The sequence below is a fragment of the Canis aureus genome, chromosome 6, assembly GCF_053574225.1.
Source record: "Canis aureus isolate CA01 chromosome 6, VMU_Caureus_v.1.0, whole genome shotgun sequence".
NCBI classification, from domain to species: Eukaryota; Metazoa; Chordata; class Mammalia; order Carnivora; family Canidae; genus Canis; species Canis aureus.
The window spans coordinates 7,737,031-7,755,945 of NC_135616.1; the positions used below are offsets into that span (position 1 = coordinate 7,737,031).

Consider the following 18,915-nt stretch of genomic DNA (forward strand, 5'->3'; position numbering starts at 1 on the left):
GATCAATATAGAAATATCAGTTGTATTTCCATAATTAGTGATTGAAAAATGAAATTAAAAAAACAATTCCATTGCAAGAATATAAAAAGAATAAAATACTTAGGAATAAATGATTAATCCAGGAAATATAAAACTTGTGCATTGAAAATTATAAAACAAGGTTAAAAGAAATTATAAATTATAGAAAACCTACATAAATGGGACAATAATCCATTTTCGTGGACTAGAAAATGTAGTGTTAAGATGGCAATACTTCCCAAATTGATGCACATATTTATGGAATCCCTATCAAAATTGCAACTACTGTTGTTTTTGCTGCTGCTTTTGTTTCAGAAATAGGAAAACTGGTCCTAAAATTCATATGGAAATTAGGGAGCCTCAAAAAATCAAAGTTATTTCAAAAAAAAATGTTGACTCTCCTTTTTCAATTTCAAATCTTAAAACAAAAGTTACTGTATTCAACACTGTGTTACTAGCATAATGATAGACACAGAAACCAACAGAAGAGAATTAAGAGTCTGGGGAAAAAAAAAAAACAAACCTATACATCTATGGTCAATTTTCAACAATAGTGCCAATACCATTCACTGGGGAAAGTAGTCTTTTCAACAAATGATGATAAGGGATTTGTATATAATATATATGAAGAACTTCTACAATTTAACAGTAAAAAGACAACCCAATCAAAACTTCGCAAAGAATCTGAATAGACAATTCTCTGAGGAAGACATAAAACTGGCCAGTAGGTACATGAAAAGATGCTCAACATCGATAGTTTTCAGGGAAATGCAAATCAAAACTACAATAAGACACCACTTTACAGAAAGAGGATGGTTAGAATGAAAATTTCCAATCATAACAAGTTCTGGTGAGGATATGGAAAAATCTGAATCCTTACACACTACTGGTGAAAATGTAAAAATGGGACAGTTGCTTTTGAAAACAGTCTGGCAATTTTCAACATATGTGTTGCTTTATTACCCAGCATATAGCCAAGAGAAGTAATAACATATCTCTACACATAAATATAAGTGTTTATAGCAGCATTATCCATAATGAGTAAAAGATATAATTAACCCAAATGTCTACTAATAAATGAATGGATAAAAAGTATGTGGAAATTCATATAAGGGAATGTTATCTGGCAAAAAAAAAAAAAAAAAAAAAAGAAGTACTGATACATATTAAAACTTGGATGAACCAAAAAAATATAATGCTAAATAAAATAAACCAGTCACAGAAGACCACATATTATATGATTTAATTCATTAAAAGTCCAAAACAAGGAGCTCTATAGAGACAGAAATTGATAAATTGTTGCTTAGAACTGGTAGAAGGAAATGGTGAAGGTGTGTTTAGAGGGATGATAGCCAAAGGGAATAGTTTTTTTTTTCAGGTGATAAGAATGTTCTTAACTTGATTGCACTGATGACTGCAAATATCTCTGAATATACTAAAAGCCATTGAATTGTACACATTAAATAAATGAATTGTATGATATGAGGATTATATATCAATTAAGTTTTTTTAAAAAATGATTTTTTTCTCAAAGCAATATTTCTTCCAAATTATAATGCTGATTCTACTTATTCTGAAGTCACTTTGCCTATAATCAATAAAGGAATACAGTCTCATCATGATTATGATCATTATGATTATGATAGATCAATTAGCAATACTTGAGAATATTGCTCACTGCCTCGCTATTTACTGTTCCTTTTCCTGGATAAACTTTCTCCTCCCTTCTCCCTTCAAAAAACTATCCATCCTTCACGATGTAGCTCAAACACTACTTCCTTCATGAAGGTGTCCACAACTCTCCAAGTTGGAGCACATTTCTTTCTCATCTGCATGGTCCTGCCATATGGTCCGTACAACTAGTCTAATGCTTAATGCATATTCATGGTTCTTGTATACATTTCTCTCCCACATTATGTGGAAATTCCTTTAAGAGGAAAGCAAATTCCATTTATCTCTACATCCTCCTCAGGGACTGTTTGATACTCATGATCTTCCTCAAATTAAATTAAAGCAATAAAGATAATTTTTCTAAAACCTGTTCCCTCTTTCAATGCCGCACAAACTATGATAAAGCAAAAATTCTTTGGAATGCAATGAATTTACACTAAACACCTTGAAGATTAAAAATTATTAAAAATAAATAAATAAAATAAAAATTATTTTATGGGCAGCCCCAGTGGCTCAGCGGTTTAGCTCCGCCTTGAGCCTGGGGTGTGATCCTAGAGACCCAGGATGGAGTCCCGTGTCGGGATCCCTGCATGGAGTCTGCTTGTCCCTCTGCCCGTCCCTCTGCCCGTGTCTCTGCCTCTCTCTCTCTCTCTCTCTCTCTCTCTGTGTGTGTGTGTGTGTCTCTCATGAATAAATAAATAAAATCTTTAAAAAATTATTTTATTATCCAATCACTAGACAATTCTTTATTTGTTAGATATACTGGATTGCCCTAAATCTAGCTCACAGGGACTAAAAGGTTGACTTCTATCTTTTGTGAGAACCATCTTAGACTTAAGTATATGAATATTAAATAATCTTCATGATAGAGATATTTCAAGAACTTCAACCAGAAGCACATATTTCAACAAAATAAAAAGATCCCAGTACTCTATTACAAACACCATTTCCACAATGTTTATGGTAACAAGAGTGATACTTTGTAAGAATATAAAATTTTTGGTTCTAAATTACAAGCTACTTTATGTCATGCTTTGAGAAATAGAAACCTCGGTAGTAACAACATTTGTACCCTTAGTTTATTGCCATTACCTCTCGTTCTATGGTTTTCCTCCTCAGCAGCTTTTTGACACTTGGGAGCTGCTTCTTTAACAACATGGTAGCTTCGTTCATTCTTCTGACTTGCATGATTAAAAAAGATGGAACCTGGAGAACAAACACTGCTTGAATCAAAAGGAAAGTGTTTGAATTAAACCTCCCTGTTAGACTCTGTCTCCAGTTATGGTAACTCCTGGATGCTCAGTATTCTGGAACCAGTGAGTGTGGCAATCGTCCTTGTAAAGATTAGAGAAAATGACAAGGATTCCTGTTTAGGGGCACTGAGATGGCTCAGGTCCTGATCCTGGATCCTGGGATCAAGTTCCACATCGGGCTCTGAGTAGCGAGCCTACTTCTCCCTCTGCCTATGCCTTTACTTCTCTCTCTGTGGCTCTCATGAATAAATAAATAAAATCTTCAAAAAAATAAAAATAAAAGGATTCTGTTTAAAAGGGGAAACATGCTTAGGAGCAGCCATTAAAGAATGTGCAAAGATGCTACAAAGCAACCTGAGATTATTTTTTCACATTTCATCCCTGTGACTAAGGGCATAGAATCTTTATGTTTCCTGGGTGCTGGTGGACTTGCAAGTAAAACATCACAGTCATCACACTGTTACTCACTTTCCACAGAATTTTCTGGTATTTAAGCATTAGGCGGATGATGTGGGCTGCAGTGTTTGCTAACTGTAATTCTTCATAATCAGAATGTTTGCTTCGACTGAAGAAAAGGTTTGGTGCCATTATAGTAGAAATGTTCCATATACTCATCCGGTTTTTTGATTCGTTGGCAATCACTTTATTGAAGAATGTCATGAGGACCTAAAAAGACACAGCACCGTGTCACACTACTGTAAATTATTAAAAGGACGTCTGATTGCTATCATTCATTTCTATACCCATTCATAGTGCCTCTGGAAAACTGTCAGAACTATAAAATGGTTAAACGTATAATGTTGCCCCCTTTTATTTCTGAAAAACATTAATGAGAAATGTGAATATTCAATTCTCTGCTTCATAAAAGTACTTTCAATTTTATGGAGTTTATTATATTGGAGTTTCTATAAATAAGAGTCTGCATTTATTTTCTTTTATTCAAAACAAGGCTGGCAAATATTAAAAATTATGTATTAAACTAGTTGGAGAAAACACTGCATTTCAAATAAACACAAGTGTAGTTTTCTTGTGAAGGAAGAAAAGGAACCCTAAAAAACACTCTTAATTTAAAGCATTACCATTGAAAACTATTTACTATTTCTCTGGGAAAGAAAAATCCATTTAAAAAACACATGAGTATCTCATTCCTCATCCAAATGTAAGCTCAATTGAAAAATTTTAAAATTTTACTTTCTGAGTATCATTTTTCTACTGCTTTTCAGTTTTGGAACATTCAGTAGACCAAAGGGAAGTGTTTACATGCAGCTACTCTTGGCAATTAAAAAAGAAAAAGAGAGAGAGAGATTTGAGAAAGCTTAAAGTCTGGCTAAGCCACGGAAGTACAGATGCTTATCAGAATCTTCTGAAATTCACCAAAAGGGCAAAAAGAAAGAGAAAAAAGATGCTTTTTAGTTTTCAAGTTTAAATCCTGCTATAATATTTTTAATGAGAAAATGGTTAGCACATAATAGTAATAATAGTCAAGATTTATTTGAGGGTTTATTGTAAGCCAAGCACTCTTCTTAATACTTCATATATATCACCGACTTTATCACTATTACAAACCCTGTGAGGTAGGTCTGTTATTAATACTGTTTGACAGATGAGGAAACTAGTGGATAAGATTCAGGTAGCTTTTCCCAGTGTCAATTAATTAGGTGGCAAAGCCAGCATTTGAACCAAGGAAGCCTGATTCTTGAGCCAGAGCTCTTGACTTCTAACAGCACATCAGCTTTGATCCTAGATCTACTCACAATGTAGAATCAGAAAAAATGTGTGTGTGTGTGTGTGTGTGTGTGTGTGCACCTGTGTGTAACATCTTTATTAGTACCATGATGTTTTTGAAGATCTTCTGTTAGAAAAGTATTAGTTATTCTTAATGCATCCTTTATTTTATATGAGAGGGTAGATGACACTCTGAGCCAAATATCGGATACCAGATGCATCCTTTTTTCTTTATATATAAAAGAACACTGCTTACAAACCGCCTCCCAAACAAGCTAATAAATTTCCAGCTTTTGAAAAATTACCAAATTATACTAGAAATAGACATTCTTATGTCACATCCAATCCCCATTCTTGGGCTGAGGATATGATATAATTGACATATATTATAATTGACACAGATGTTTTTATTATGTAGGAGGAAAGGTCCTCACCAAATTGAAATGTCTGATGAGAGGGAGCACAAAGAATCATCTTTGTTTTTAGCATTATTTTTACTGGTCTCAAAATTATGGGCTCTTTCCAACTCATCTTAACTCAATTTCATTTCAAAGATTCCAAACACCTGTTGTGCACTTACAAAAAAAATCCTATTGCATAGAGAATCATTATCAAAATATTAAGAGAACTTATTGATTTTTGCCAACATACAACAAGGAAATAAATCTGAAATAAAGGGCAGAATATTTGGGAGAACCATGGAATGATTCCATCAAATGTTCTATTATATGTTAATAGAGAAATCACTTTCTGAGTCTAACTTTCCTAACCTGTAAAATGAAAAGATTCTATCAGGCGATCTCTAAAATTCCAAGATTCTAGGAATCTTTAATTGAATTATCTTTATAAACTGTAAGACACAAATATTTTAGAAATTTCATTTAAATCAGTGACTTCAAATTTCCTCCCTAAGGACACTCCTCAGATCTTTTGTCACTAGACTGAAGTGAGTAGCTGAGGACCTAAAATTATAGAGCTTTACATTATGCAGCTAACATAATGGCCTCATCTACTTCTGACAATTATTCCACTTGCCTTCCATCTTTGTTTCTCTTTTTGCTAACCCTAGGGCAGGGGCCGGCACTAGGAGATGCTCAGTATCTCTTAATGGTTTGAATGAATTAAACTGAAATATTTAGAGAAGATCCTAGGATTTACATCTTCCTCAGGAGAACAGCAGTGGGAATGTGGAAAGGCAATAATAGGTTGGCAGCGTGCTCAGCTGGCTTAGTAAGTTGTTGTCTTAGTTTTTATTTTTTCATCTCAGCCATTTTCTTTGACTAAGAAGGGCCAGTGACAGACCATGAGGTTGGTACAACATACCTGGGCTGTGTCCCTGTTGGCATCAGGCAGTGCCATGACCATGAGGTGTAAAGCTTGAAACTGTACTTTGATGTGAGGCCCTCCTAACAAGAAAACAGAAATAACCGCACATTTTGAACAACACTGATGCATTCTGACAGCATTTCTTGCTAACATCTGGTGCCACAGGAGGGCTCCTGAAAACTTTCAGTAATAAAGACTCAGGTTTTATGCCCAACAATGTAAATTTGTTAACTTGGACAAGAGCCTCAATCGATCAACTCCTCTTTCACATCCCATAATGCCATTGTAGAGGCAGGTGGCCAATGAGATCCTCAAAATAATTCTAGATTTGTATAAGATTTTCCTTTTCAAAGTACTTCTACAGGCCCTACTTTACTTGTATGCTATAATCAGAAGGCTTAAAAGCTCAAGTCAACAGAAAATAAATCTTGTTTCTACATAATGAGGCAGCAAAGTATAATCATTAGAGCAGAGACTCTAGAGCCAGGTTCAAATCCTACATCTACTACTTAGTCACTGAGTGACCTTGTGCAGGCTATCTAACCCCTCATTGTTACTATTTCACCATCTGTAAAATGGGAGTAGTCAGATCTACCTACCTCCCTGGGTTGTTACAAGGACTAAACAAGTTAGTATGTATAGAGTGTTTACATCAGTACCTGTATATAATTACCTGTATATGTGTTTGATCTTGTTATTACGATTAATGACACTTATTCCAGATCATAAATGGACATTTAAGGAAGGGGACTACAGTTGATCTTTAGATTCTTGAGTATTTTGTTCCTCGATAATTACAGAAGATGGCGCCAGAGGGCTGGCATTTATACTTGTGTATTAAAGGTTGGCTCCTTTCCTGTTTTAGGGAAAGAATTTTAGGGATTCCATCCACAACTGGATAATCCACACCAGCTGTGCTGAAGATGCAAAGTATATCAGAACATTCCAGGCTTCGCTTTGTCTCTCTATATTCTCCTCATAATGGTCTCTTGGTAGGGAGTTCCTAGAGGGAAGCATTATATTCTAGCATCCCTGGGGAGTTCTCAACTTGAAGGAAAATCTATTTATATTCAATGGATGGAAGGCAGTCAATCACTTGTAAAGTTACTTAGCTTTATAGCAGTGCAAACACTCTTGTGACAAGCTACTAGGTTTTAGGAGATTGTGTGCATCCTAGTTAGGAGTAGATGACTAATATGTATAACCATGTAACAGAAACAGTTGGGAGGATTATTTATAGGATGCATGATATTGTTTTGGCACAATCCCCATGTGGATTTTTAGAAATTTATGTCAGATTTATAAACAAAAATGACACAGGTTCAGGATGTTTTTGAAAATGGCTAATGTACACTGACATGAGTTTACCTGATTAATAGGAACTACCAGGAGCATATCTCAGTACAAAACACTGGGGGGCAGATGAGGCATTATTTTAATGCATGCTGTCTATAATCTTACAACACAACCCAAAAAATCCCTTTGGCAGAGGGAAAAATAGATGCAGATGCAAGCTCTGTATTTCCTTCAATTTCAGAGAAATTATGAAGTTACTTTTAAGACTGAAACTCCAAACTGGCAAATAATCCATTTTCATTTTATTTAGGATACCTATGTCAATACCACTTCGTGGCTAATAGTTTTATTAACTAATTAATTACTACATCCTGGTTAGGATCTTTTCCCCTTGAGATTATTATTTTCCCAGAAAATTATTAAAATGTCATAACAATATCTGAAACTTGAATTAGTCTTTTAATTTTATGGTCAATTTTGAGCCAAGTTTGGAAAGAGAATGTGATTACGCTAAAAGACTACATTCTCCAAACTTCATTTTAGAGCATAAAGAATGGAGCTTAAAAACATGTATCCACAATTATTTCCTTCAGAAAATCTTTTATAACTAGAGCTTACTCTAGGTAGCAAAAAGGCCATTTTCCCTGCTGGTAGCAGCCTAGAACTCTGGGCTTCCTGTGGAGTTGGCTGGTATCAAATCAATTATGGCAACATAGTATTTTTCACTTTCAAAGTCATACAAAGAAATGTGGACTCCTCTGTGAACCTTTTCAGGGTATTTTCCAGATTTTCTCCCTTTAATGAAATGTACTGGCTGGTGTCAGAAGGCAACAATGATGGTAAGGAAACCTAATACCTTTTTAAAATAGGATTCTCTGAATAGGTCTGGCATTGGATGATTCCTTCATAATTTCATAATACCAAAAAACCACAAACAGAAAAAAAAATCCTCTGTGGCACAAATTTGTTCTAATGAATTACTTAGTATATATACACCAGAGATCAAGGCAAAGCTAATACATCTGCAGCCCAGTTTCCAGAAGAGCAAACTACACAGAAAATCCTATGCTTTTTGAACTTACAAATTGAAGGGAGGAAGTCCTGCTTCTGGTATGGCTGAATAAGTTCCTTCTGGACCAACCTTCCCAAAGAGAACTATAAATTCTGGACAAATACAAAAAACAACCATCTAAGGCACTGTTGAATTAATAAAGGCAGGCAGATTTAGAAGACTGGCCACTTGGAATTAGGGAATGGCACAGGGAGAGTTTTCCACTATTCTGGCTTTTGGCCTGTGGTCAGGCCATAGCTGGTATTGACATGAGGTAGCTAAAGCTCCAAAAGAAAACGCTTGTCTTTCTGGTCTGAACAACTAAAAGACAGGATTCATTATGACCACAGCCACTGGGAAATAATGGGCGAAGGCCTTGACTCTGGTATAAAATCTTGGCTGACTAATGAACGAAGCACGTGTAAAGTAACATAGGGTAAGGATTAAACAACTGAACTGACAGTTGAGCTGTCCAAAAGCCCACTGGCAACTTGAGTTCAAATATATTGTTGGCTCAAATACAAAAACAAACAACAAAAACTAAAACAAAACTCCAAACTTCACTCTTGGGAGAAATACTATAAAATGTGGGGTCTCCAAAACTGAGTATTCACCTGACATACAAAAGCGATGCATTCTCAAGGGAAAACACAACCAACAGAGACCAATGTGGAGGTGAGCCAGATGTTGGGACTAGCAGACAAGGATTTTGAAGCATGTATCATAACTATGTTCAATGATACGAAGAAAAATATGTTTATAATGAATGAAAAGATAGGCCATCTCAGCAAATAAATAGAAAATACTTTAAAAGGAGGCAAGAATATACAATGGGGAATAGTCTCTTCAACAAATGGTGTTGGGAAAACTGGGCAGCCACATGCAAAAGAATGCAACTAGACCACTGTTTTATATTATATGCAAAAATGAACTCAAAATATACAAAATGAATTCAAAATGGATTGAAGAAAAAAATGGATTGAAGACCTAAATGTGAGACCTAAAATAATAAAACTTCTAGAAGAAAACATAGGCAGTAATCTCTTTGACATCAGCCATAGGAAGATTTTTCTTGATATATTTCCTCAGGCAAGGGAAAGCAAATTAAACTATTGGGACTATACCAAAATAAAAAGCTTCTGCACAGTGAAAGAAATTGTCAACAAAATGAAAAGGCAACCTATTGAATGGGAGAAAATATTTACCAATGACATATCTGATGAGCGGTTAATATTCAAAATGTATAAAGAACTTAACACCAAAAAACCCCAAATAATCTGATTTAAAAATTGGGGGAGGACCTGAATAGACATTTTCCCTAAGAAGATCGAGACGGCCAATAGACACATGAGAAAATGCTCAACATCAGTAGTCATCAGGGAAATACAAATCAAAAACACAATGAGATGTCACCCTACACCTGTCAGAATGACTAAAATAAAAACCACAAGAAATAACAAGTGTTGGTGAGGATGTGGAGTAAAAGGAAACCTTATGCACAGTTGGTAGGAACGCAAATTGGTGCAGCCACTATGGAAAACCCTATGGAAATTCCTGAAAAAGTTAAGAACATAATTACTGTATGTATGATCCAGTAATGCCACTGCTGGGTACTTATCAAAAGAAAACAAAAACACTAATTCAAATAGATTATGTGCACCCTTATGTTTACTGCAACATTATTTACAATAATCCAAGATATGGAAGCAACCCCATCAACAGATGAATGGATAAAGAAAATATGGTATGAAAAAAATAAAGAAGATGTGGGGTATGTGTGTATATATACATACAATGCATATAATGTGTATACAATATATACATACGTATACACATATACATATAATGGAATATTACTCAACCATAACAAAAACAAAATCTTGTCATCTGCAACAACATGGATGGATCTAGAGGGTATAATGCTAAGTGAAAGAAGTCAGTCAGAGAAAGAAAAATACCATATGATTTTACTTATGTGCAATTTAAGAAACAAAACAAATGAACAAAAAAAGAAAAAAAAAAGAGACAAACAAAAAACCATATTCTTGAATATACAGAGAACAAACTGGTGGCTTCCAGAGGGGAGGGGTGAAAATAATGAAGGGGATCAAGAGTACACTTAACATGAGCGCTGAAAAATATATCAAATTGTTGAATCATTATATCATACACCTAAAACTGATATAATACTGTATGTTAATTATATTTCAATTTTTAAAAAGCATCAACTGGAAATTCTAGAACTGACAAAGCACAATACCTGAAATTAAAAAAAATGAAGCAAACTAGCTTTACTCTCTTTCTTTACAAGCTTCCCTCATAAAACAAAACACTACATCTTACAAAGTAAAGAGATATTTTACAGAGATACACAGACGACATGTGAATTAAGGCTTAGGAAAAACCGCCTTGACTATCATATTCTCTTCTCTGAAGACACCAAGGATTATTTTATTAATCTGATTTAGTTAAAATTTTTAAAGATTTAGTACCTACTAATTTTAGGACAAACACTGTCATAAAACTTAGGACCTATTATTTTCCTTCATTGCAGTTTTAAGGATTTTATAGTTCTGGTCAACCTGCAGGAAGTTGTTAACTGGCAGATATAGATATCATTTGTTAGGCCCATACAGTTTTCAAATTTGAATTTGTGGCTGATACTTTCAAAATAACAGTTTTCCCATTAAAGTGTGGATTTTGGCTCTCATTCCCACAGTAACCATTATCTAGAGCTGAGCAGTGGCCAACCTTTTTTATACGGGGTGTGTCTTTTCAGTTTGTCCATGGGCTTTTTCTGTCCATGTAGAATTGTCATTTATTTAACAGCTTTGTACATAGTTAGGCTTGTAATTCTTGAATTCCTCTGGTTGGGAGTCAAAGCCCCCATCATGTAAATCTACTCTACTTTTCTAAATTTCTCTCTTGTCACATAGCCACAATATTCAACCCTGAGGCTAAAGCCATGTCAAATTATTCTCTCACTTCCAAACACAACACACACTTTCCAGTTTCTATGCTTTTATCCAAGTTCCTCACTTAAGGCCTAATCTATGAGACTTTGTAGTTCTCAGAGACAAAACACCTTCTGTGTAGCATTTATTGTATGTTACACACATTATCAAACCCAGGACCCTGGATTTAAAAAAGGGAGAAACTTTGTACTTTTGGAAGGACTATTACATACCAGGTACTATTCTAGATGTCTTCATTCAATAACCACATCAACCCTTATTACAGGGTTATAAATTACAGATTAAATTATCTGTAATTTATAGGTGCAGCAATGAAGCTCAGGAAGGTTGATTGCATGGCTAGCAGATGATTGAGCAGGAATTCAAATCTCAAGAGCCTGGTCTTTCTGTAACCGTCTCTTTTAATGATTATAAAACCTGCTAAATTTTATCTACCAGACTTAATATATAAATACGAAAAGAGAGGACTGTCTACCATCAAACTCAGTATTTCACCAAGCACTGTCAGGAAATAGGAAATTTGTATATTTATGATCACATTTGATTATGCATCTTTCTTGTGCTTTGTGTCACTTTATTGACCTTATTATATCTTAGCCCATTCACACTTAACTTCTTCCACCTACTTTCCATGAGAGTGATGAAGGCTGGTATATATTCCACAGGGAAGAGAGAGGTGGGTAGTTCTCTGAAAAATGCCTTCAACATTACTGCAGCTTCTCTATGGCACATTCTGTCCCATTTAAATTTATCAGCATTAAACTTGGCATCCAATTCTTCCCGGTATTGCTGAAAATCAAGAAAAATAGTCAATATTCAAGGCGTTTTAAGCACCTGATCCCCCCTCTTTCCCTTTTGAAAACTGTCATTACATAAACTATTTTTGTAAATAGATTGAAAAGCCAGTATCTACCAAGCCTAACTTTTTCAACATAATTAAAGAACTGAAATAGCTATTTCTGAATGATTTTTTCTAAAGCCTTTTAAGAATAACGTTAATTTTGAAATAGTCTACTTATTCTACAGAACTATAAAATTCTTTACTCAGATCATAGTTTCGTTTCTGTGGTTTTGGCAGATTACCACCCATCCCCACCGGATAAATGTACTGATTTGACAAAAGCCTCCACTTCCCTTTTTTCTCGTGATTTCTTCCTTCTGCCATCCTGTCATCTACTTCTAAATTAGATTGAGAATGTAGGCCTCTCAGCTAGTTCTCATACAGAATGAAAAGTATCCCAGTAAAGGAACTCTGACCTCACGGCAACATGCAGACCAATGACATCTTCCTGGAGCAGTTATAGCAAAGTGTAATGCCAAGAGGTACACATGTCTTCCACATGTTTGCATGCTTGCCCAATCCTTCCTAAGACTTGGAACACTGCGTAAATACTTTTAAAAAATCACTAAGCCTCCATAAGTTTTAGTTGGGTTATACAGTTCACATTATTGATTCACTTGATTATCAGTGCCACCATTCTCCAGGTTTCTTTTTCAAAGTCAAACTCATTTTCTACCACCTCCTTGAACTGCATACAGAGTTTACCTATTAATAGCAGGTAGTTGCCATAGTTCTCTAACTGACACTAACTACTCTGAAAACTCTCAGTGTCTTTGAGGCATCTGTTTTATCCTCATGAGTGGCCTAATTTTTCCAGCCTTAAGTCACACACAGTCAGAATCAGTCTGCACATCTGACCTTTCCCCACCACGCTGCAGCTCATTAACCAGCTTCTTGTCCTTCAGAAGCTCTCAATCTAATAGGAATAATAGAGCAAATCAAGGAAATCTTTTGCTGATAAATACACTTTGTAAAGCACTGAAGCATACATATAAAGTGCTTCCTAGGATAAAAGAAGTAGAGCACAGTCTGGAATCTGATGAGAGAAGGATGCGTGAGATCCATTCCCTGCCCCTAGACATCTTGCAGTTTAGTGAATGGGACTATCTTATGAACTCATGATGCTAACTCCAGTCACATATTGGACGCTATGTAGCCAGGAAAAAGAATCCAACTCTGCTCAGGCCAAGTCTTGAGTCTATGAGTAACTGTCAGGGGAAGAGGAAATAGAAGGGTACTCCAGACAGGAGAAAGTGCTCCAGCAGTGATACACATGCAAGAAAACCCACTGGGTCTGGGGAACTCAAATTAATCTAGTGTTGCTAGGGCACAGACCAGAGCCAACCCCCAGGGGACTGAACTTCATTCCATGGGCCGTGAGGAAACATGGAATGTGTCCAAGCATGAGAACAAGGTGAGATTTATTTCTTCTGACAGCCAGATGGGAAAGCGATTTGGAAGAGAGCTTGCTATCGACTGAAGAACAGATGAGAGGCAAGGAGACCAGCTACTGGGCCATGGCACTATTTCTGGAAAATCGAGGACTAACCTTGATAAGCAGCTATAAGGCAAAAAGGAGAGGTAGCATCGAGAAACGCCTGAGAGAGAAAACTTGACTGACTGCTAGCTGGGGTCACGGGGAGATGGAGGTGTTGTTAGCAGGAAGTACAGGGAAAACACCAGACGTCTTCCATCCATTGACTGGTGCCACAAAGCAAAGGGGAAACTGTTTTCAAGGAGGCAGGAAGCCCCAGCAAGAGCAGAATAAATCAAACTCATCGCCCACATCCCTCTGCTGTTGGAATTTGTCTGAAACTCAATGTGACCACCATTCTAACTCACCAGTGGATCTCTGTTGCTTAACAGGCAACATAGCTCCAGCACCAAGAGCAGGCTCTATGACCAGATTCTTTAGGTTTTTATCCCAATTCCACAACTGACAAGTTCTCAGGCCTGTCCCCCAAGTTTTTCACTGTGCAAGAGGGATATTAAAATGACTTCACAGAGATTAAATCAGACAATACAATGTAAAGCTCAGTGAGGAGAGTCCACCACACAGTAAGCTCTCAATAAATGCTGGCTGCTTCTAACATCCTCCTCCCCCTGGTCTATAATAATCTCTAGTATTATTACTATGGGAAATCCATGCCTATGTGCTTATTTGGGTAATAGTATCTCTTCATCTTGTCTGGAAGGCCAGGATCAAACAAAACTGAGAGAGAACGTCCTCTCTTCCTTTTGACCATATCAAACTGAGGGACACAGGAGCAGAGCGGACATTTCCATGGTGGTCCTAAACATGACACCATACACCCAGTGTTGAATTTAGCTTGCCAAAGACAGGAAAGGAAGCATTTACAGGTTAAGGAAGTCGTGTCTTCTGTCCGATGTTAATGAGAACTCTAGGCAGGGGTCAGATGCCACATCCTTAAGTCTGCTCTGAGCAAATATATAACCTGCTTCCATTTAGGAGGTAGTTTTATAAAAATGCAAATGACCCGCCTTCAGCTTCCGAAACCAGTTCAAGAAGGGAAACCAGCAGGCCAGGTAACATAATTGTGAAACATTTAAAGCAGCCTTAGAATAACTGAAACTAGACAAAGACAAAAAAAAAAAATATCCTTGCATGTCAAACAGCCTGCCTTCTTCCATAAAATGTATTCCCCAGTGTTTGGCTCAAATTTCTGTCATTTTTGGAGAAGAAAATCAGTGGAAACACCAAAGCATTAAATTGGTTCCAAATGATCAGAGGCCTCGAATACAGGAATGGGCTCCGATGCCGTGTTTCCTGTGCAGTCAAAGCTAGCAGCTTCCCCACAGGGCTGTGCCCCCGTTAGTCTCACCAGGCCTCAAAAGTACAAGATTGTTCATAATCATACATTAGTGTTAGCGTCATGCGTTTGGCACAATTGGAGGATAATTAGAATGGGGTTTTTTTTTTTAAACTATCTTTCCCCAAGCACATTCCTAGAAAAAAAATAGTCTAACAGAAGAACTTACAAAAGTGGTTTAAAGTTTGAACAAAGAAGAGAAATAAAGACCCCTTTAATATATCAAGTTACAATGTCTTTCTAACTATGATATTCCCTCATTTCTGTTTGCTGGCCCAGATTTCTCTCACACTGGTTTTCCTGGAGCTCAAACCATGAAAACATCTGGATTACATTTTCAGACTAATAAGAGATGGAATAAATAGGCTGAAACTACATAAAACCGATTAGGGGGGAAAAGGGACTTTTCCCAAAATGTGGTTCAAGAATACATGGGCCTGTAAGAACATTCTGAAGGGATTATTAGCCTAGGGTAAGCATTTTTCAGTCAAAGATTAGCTAAAGAAAAGTAACTTCTGCTATGGAGTCAAACTTCATGCACACAACAAATATTGTCTCCTTTTGATTATTTTGAGAAAAAGTTTTAAATAATCTCCATTATGTTATACACACACACACACACACACACACACACACACGAGCCAGGAAGAATCTGCAAATACCACTTCCCAATGATAAGTTTAGAAGAATGAAGTCTAATTGTGCCTAAGAAATTTGTTTCTCTGGCTTCATTTCTTCATTTTGGTTCTCTGACTCTATAGATACGACAACTTTCATCCTCTGATTCAGGGTACATATAGCCACTGTAGCAACGAGAATCTAAGACAAAAAGCAGACTCAATTCAGAAAGAATAAATCTTGAGGAAACATTAGGAATTTTCTTGCCTTTCAGCATCTAGCAATCTCCACTCCCAGGGAAGTGACAATTCTCCAAATGCCCCGACCCCTTCTGTCATTGGCAAAGTGGTGCACTGCTCAGATCTCCCTCATAAAATGAATTATCTGCATAAAATAATTGGTGATTCCTGGCACCAACTCTGCTAGCAGTTAGCACTGCTCATCTGCCGCATCCCCTTCTTTACAAGATGCTGGGGCAGTGACTGAGTGCATTGTGGAAGCTGATTCCTGGCCCCTCTGCCTGGTGAGGGGGTGCTCTGAAGGGCAGGCAGGGCCAGCATCAGCCCTGCATCTGCTGTGAGGCACAGCCTTACCAGCCTGGCTTCTTCCTTTGCACCCTTCAGAAACACTGACTCTTCTACTCCTGACTCCATCTCAGAATATGCCTTCTACAGCTTCCAATAGACACAGCTTATTTCTCAGTTTCTACTTACAAAAACATCTCATCACACTTCTAAATAAAAACCCTGAGATTTCTGATACAAATAGAATTTCCCAAGACATGTACCAAAATGAATTAATGAAGAAATGCTCTTCTACCTCTACACGTTGCAACTAAGTTAATTTTCCCCTCATCTCGAGACTTCTTTTTTCAGAGACTGATTATTTAAAACTGCTCAGGTTCTCACATCTACCAGCCAGGGAGATCCAAGGGCAGAGTGGGACTCTTCAGTGTAATGCCCCCTCTGCCTCCCCCCCCGGTGAAAAAGTGGGATATCTTACTGGAAATTTATTTATTTATTTATTTATTTATTTATTTATTTATTTATTTATTTATTTAAAGATTTTATTTATTTATTCATGAGAGACACACAGAGAGAGAGAGAGAGAGAGAGGCAGAGACACAGGCAGAGGGAGAAGCAGGCTCCATGCAGGGAACCTGACGTGGGACTCGATCCCAGGACTCCAAGATCATGCCCTGGGCCAAAGGCAGGCACCAAACCGCTGAGCCACCCAGGGATCCCCTCTAACTGGAAATTTATGAGAAAAGTTTTTCTTTTTACTGATTCTCTCCTTTATGGCACTGTGGAGTTTGCTACTACATAGAAGTAGGAAGGCAAAGTAAAAGGACTCACATTACACAGGTGGTTTTATATGTAGAAATTAACTTTACCTTATATGCAACTAGGCTTTGGAACTGCTGAGTGATTATTCTAGTGTTAACATCCATTCCTACATATTTTTATAAGGACTTTCATTAAAAAGACATCCAAAGAATGTTTCTAAGTTTAAAGCAACTGATAATGAGGAGCACCCAGGTGGCTCAATCAATTAAGCTTTGGACTCTTGATTTCAGCTCAGGTCATGAACTCAGGATCGTGAGATCGAGCCCCGCATAGGGCTCTGCGCTGGGTGTAAAGCCTACTTAAAATTCTCTCTCCCTCTCCTTTTGCCCCTCTCTTCCCGCTCTAAACAAACAAAAAAAAAGTACATAAAAAAATATGAAGTAACCGATAATGGAAATGAGGGCTCACGTAATATTGGCTTGGCAAATTCCATGACTGGGAAGAACATAGCAAACTAAAGTGTTTAACCCAGAAAACAGTGATGGAAAATTTCAACTTTTCGAAACTAAAGATAAGAAGCAGTCTTTCACGGTGAGCTGGTGTGTTCTTGCACTGTTGCTGGTTTTTTATTGTTGTTGTTTTAAAAGGATATACAACTCAGGATCACAGAACAACATTTAATCATAGGCATCCAGAACACGAGATAGGGTCAAGTGGTCCTATCAGCAGCAACAAAAAAGGACTTGATCTCTGGGACCTGTGTGAACTGGGTCTAGTTAGCCTAGATCTCCCATTAGAAAGAAAGAAAATGTTCAGTACCTTGACTTTGGCAGTACATCCTGAAAGTCGAAAAATTCCTTCAGATTCCAGGCCTGACTCCTCAACTTTCTCAAAAAACTAGAAAGCAATGATACATTATAAAAATGAATACCTCCATACAATTACAAACATCTGAAATTACAATGATGGTGACAACAATCAATAAATTACCAAGCATATGTGTACGTTCCTGGTATTTGAATGTTCACAACTGCCTCCAAGGTCAACAACAGTTTCTAATTTGCAAATGAAAGGAGACTGAGAACTGTTCTATCAATTCCCAGGATCAACCTCAAAAGTAAGGGCACTGTCTCTCAAGTTTGTGTTCTTGACCACTAGAGTACACCACCACTTGACTAAGTTAAGATCTGATTACTATGTATCTCTTTCTGCAGATGGAACAATAGGAAAAGATTCTAAATTTACTATTATTAGAACCATTTCAGCTGAGAGACTATAGGAATTCTAGAAATATGACCAAGAAGGCAGAAACTGTAAAGGTTTATATGCCTCCTGAGTTCCCATGGTGGTATGATGATGATGATGATGATGATAATGATGATTGATGATGATGATGATGTTGTTAACGTAGTAATAACACAACCTGACATGTATTGTGCACTTATTGTGTCAGATGCCCCTTTCTCAGCACTTTGCCATGTATTAATTCATTTAATCTTCACATTAATCCTACAAGGCAGGTGCTAATCGCATCCCCATCCAAATACTGAGAAGACTAAGGCATGGAGAGGGTAAGTGACTTGCCTGTGTTCACATGGTAAGGGGAGGCTCAAGTCCTCCTCTTCAAGAGGAATACTCCTCTTGAAGTCTTTAATTCCTTTAATTCCTCTTCAAGAAATGGGGGTGACTGAATTAAGGTAGGGAGATAAATGGATATTTAGGCTAAGGAAATATGTCCATAGAAAAAGACTCTCCCATAGGAGTGGAAGAATTAATACCTTAAGCTGTCTTCAATGAGGAGTACTTGATATCAAGAGTAATAATAGCTAACATGTATTGAGTTGCTAAGATGATATAAATCTAGATTTAGTTGAACTAGCATTTACCATGCACTTTCCATTTGCTAAATTCCATGCTAGGTTTTTGCAGCTACATAATAATATAAATCCAAGTGTTGAATCTCCTCAGTCTTCGATTTTTATGCATTATCTTCAAACTCCATCCTTTATAGAGAGGACAGAGGT

At 36.8% G+C, this 18,915-nt stretch overlaps 1 protein-coding gene across 20 annotated transcripts in view; it reads right to left on the minus strand.

The window, feature by feature from the left end:
* The window catches only part of ARHGAP28 (Rho GTPase activating protein 28), a 257,341-nt gene that overhangs the window by 24,503 nt on the left and 213,923 nt on the right, over nucleotides 1–18,915 (minus strand). For all 20 annotated transcript variants that reach the window (XM_077900033.1, XM_077900028.1, XM_077900031.1 and 17 more), the window contains 5 exons: nucleotides 17,711–17,788; nucleotides 11,942–12,104; nucleotides 5,991–6,073; nucleotides 3,411–3,608; nucleotides 2,782–2,895 (listed from right to left, as the gene is read on the minus strand). In XM_077900033.1, the coding sequence (XP_077756159.1) occupies nucleotides 2,782–2,895; nucleotides 3,411–3,608; nucleotides 5,991–6,073; nucleotides 11,942–12,104; nucleotides 17,711–17,788 (636 nt within the window). The remainder of the gene's footprint in view (nucleotides 1–2,781; nucleotides 2,896–3,410; nucleotides 3,609–5,990; nucleotides 6,074–11,941; nucleotides 12,105–17,710; nucleotides 17,789–18,915) is intronic.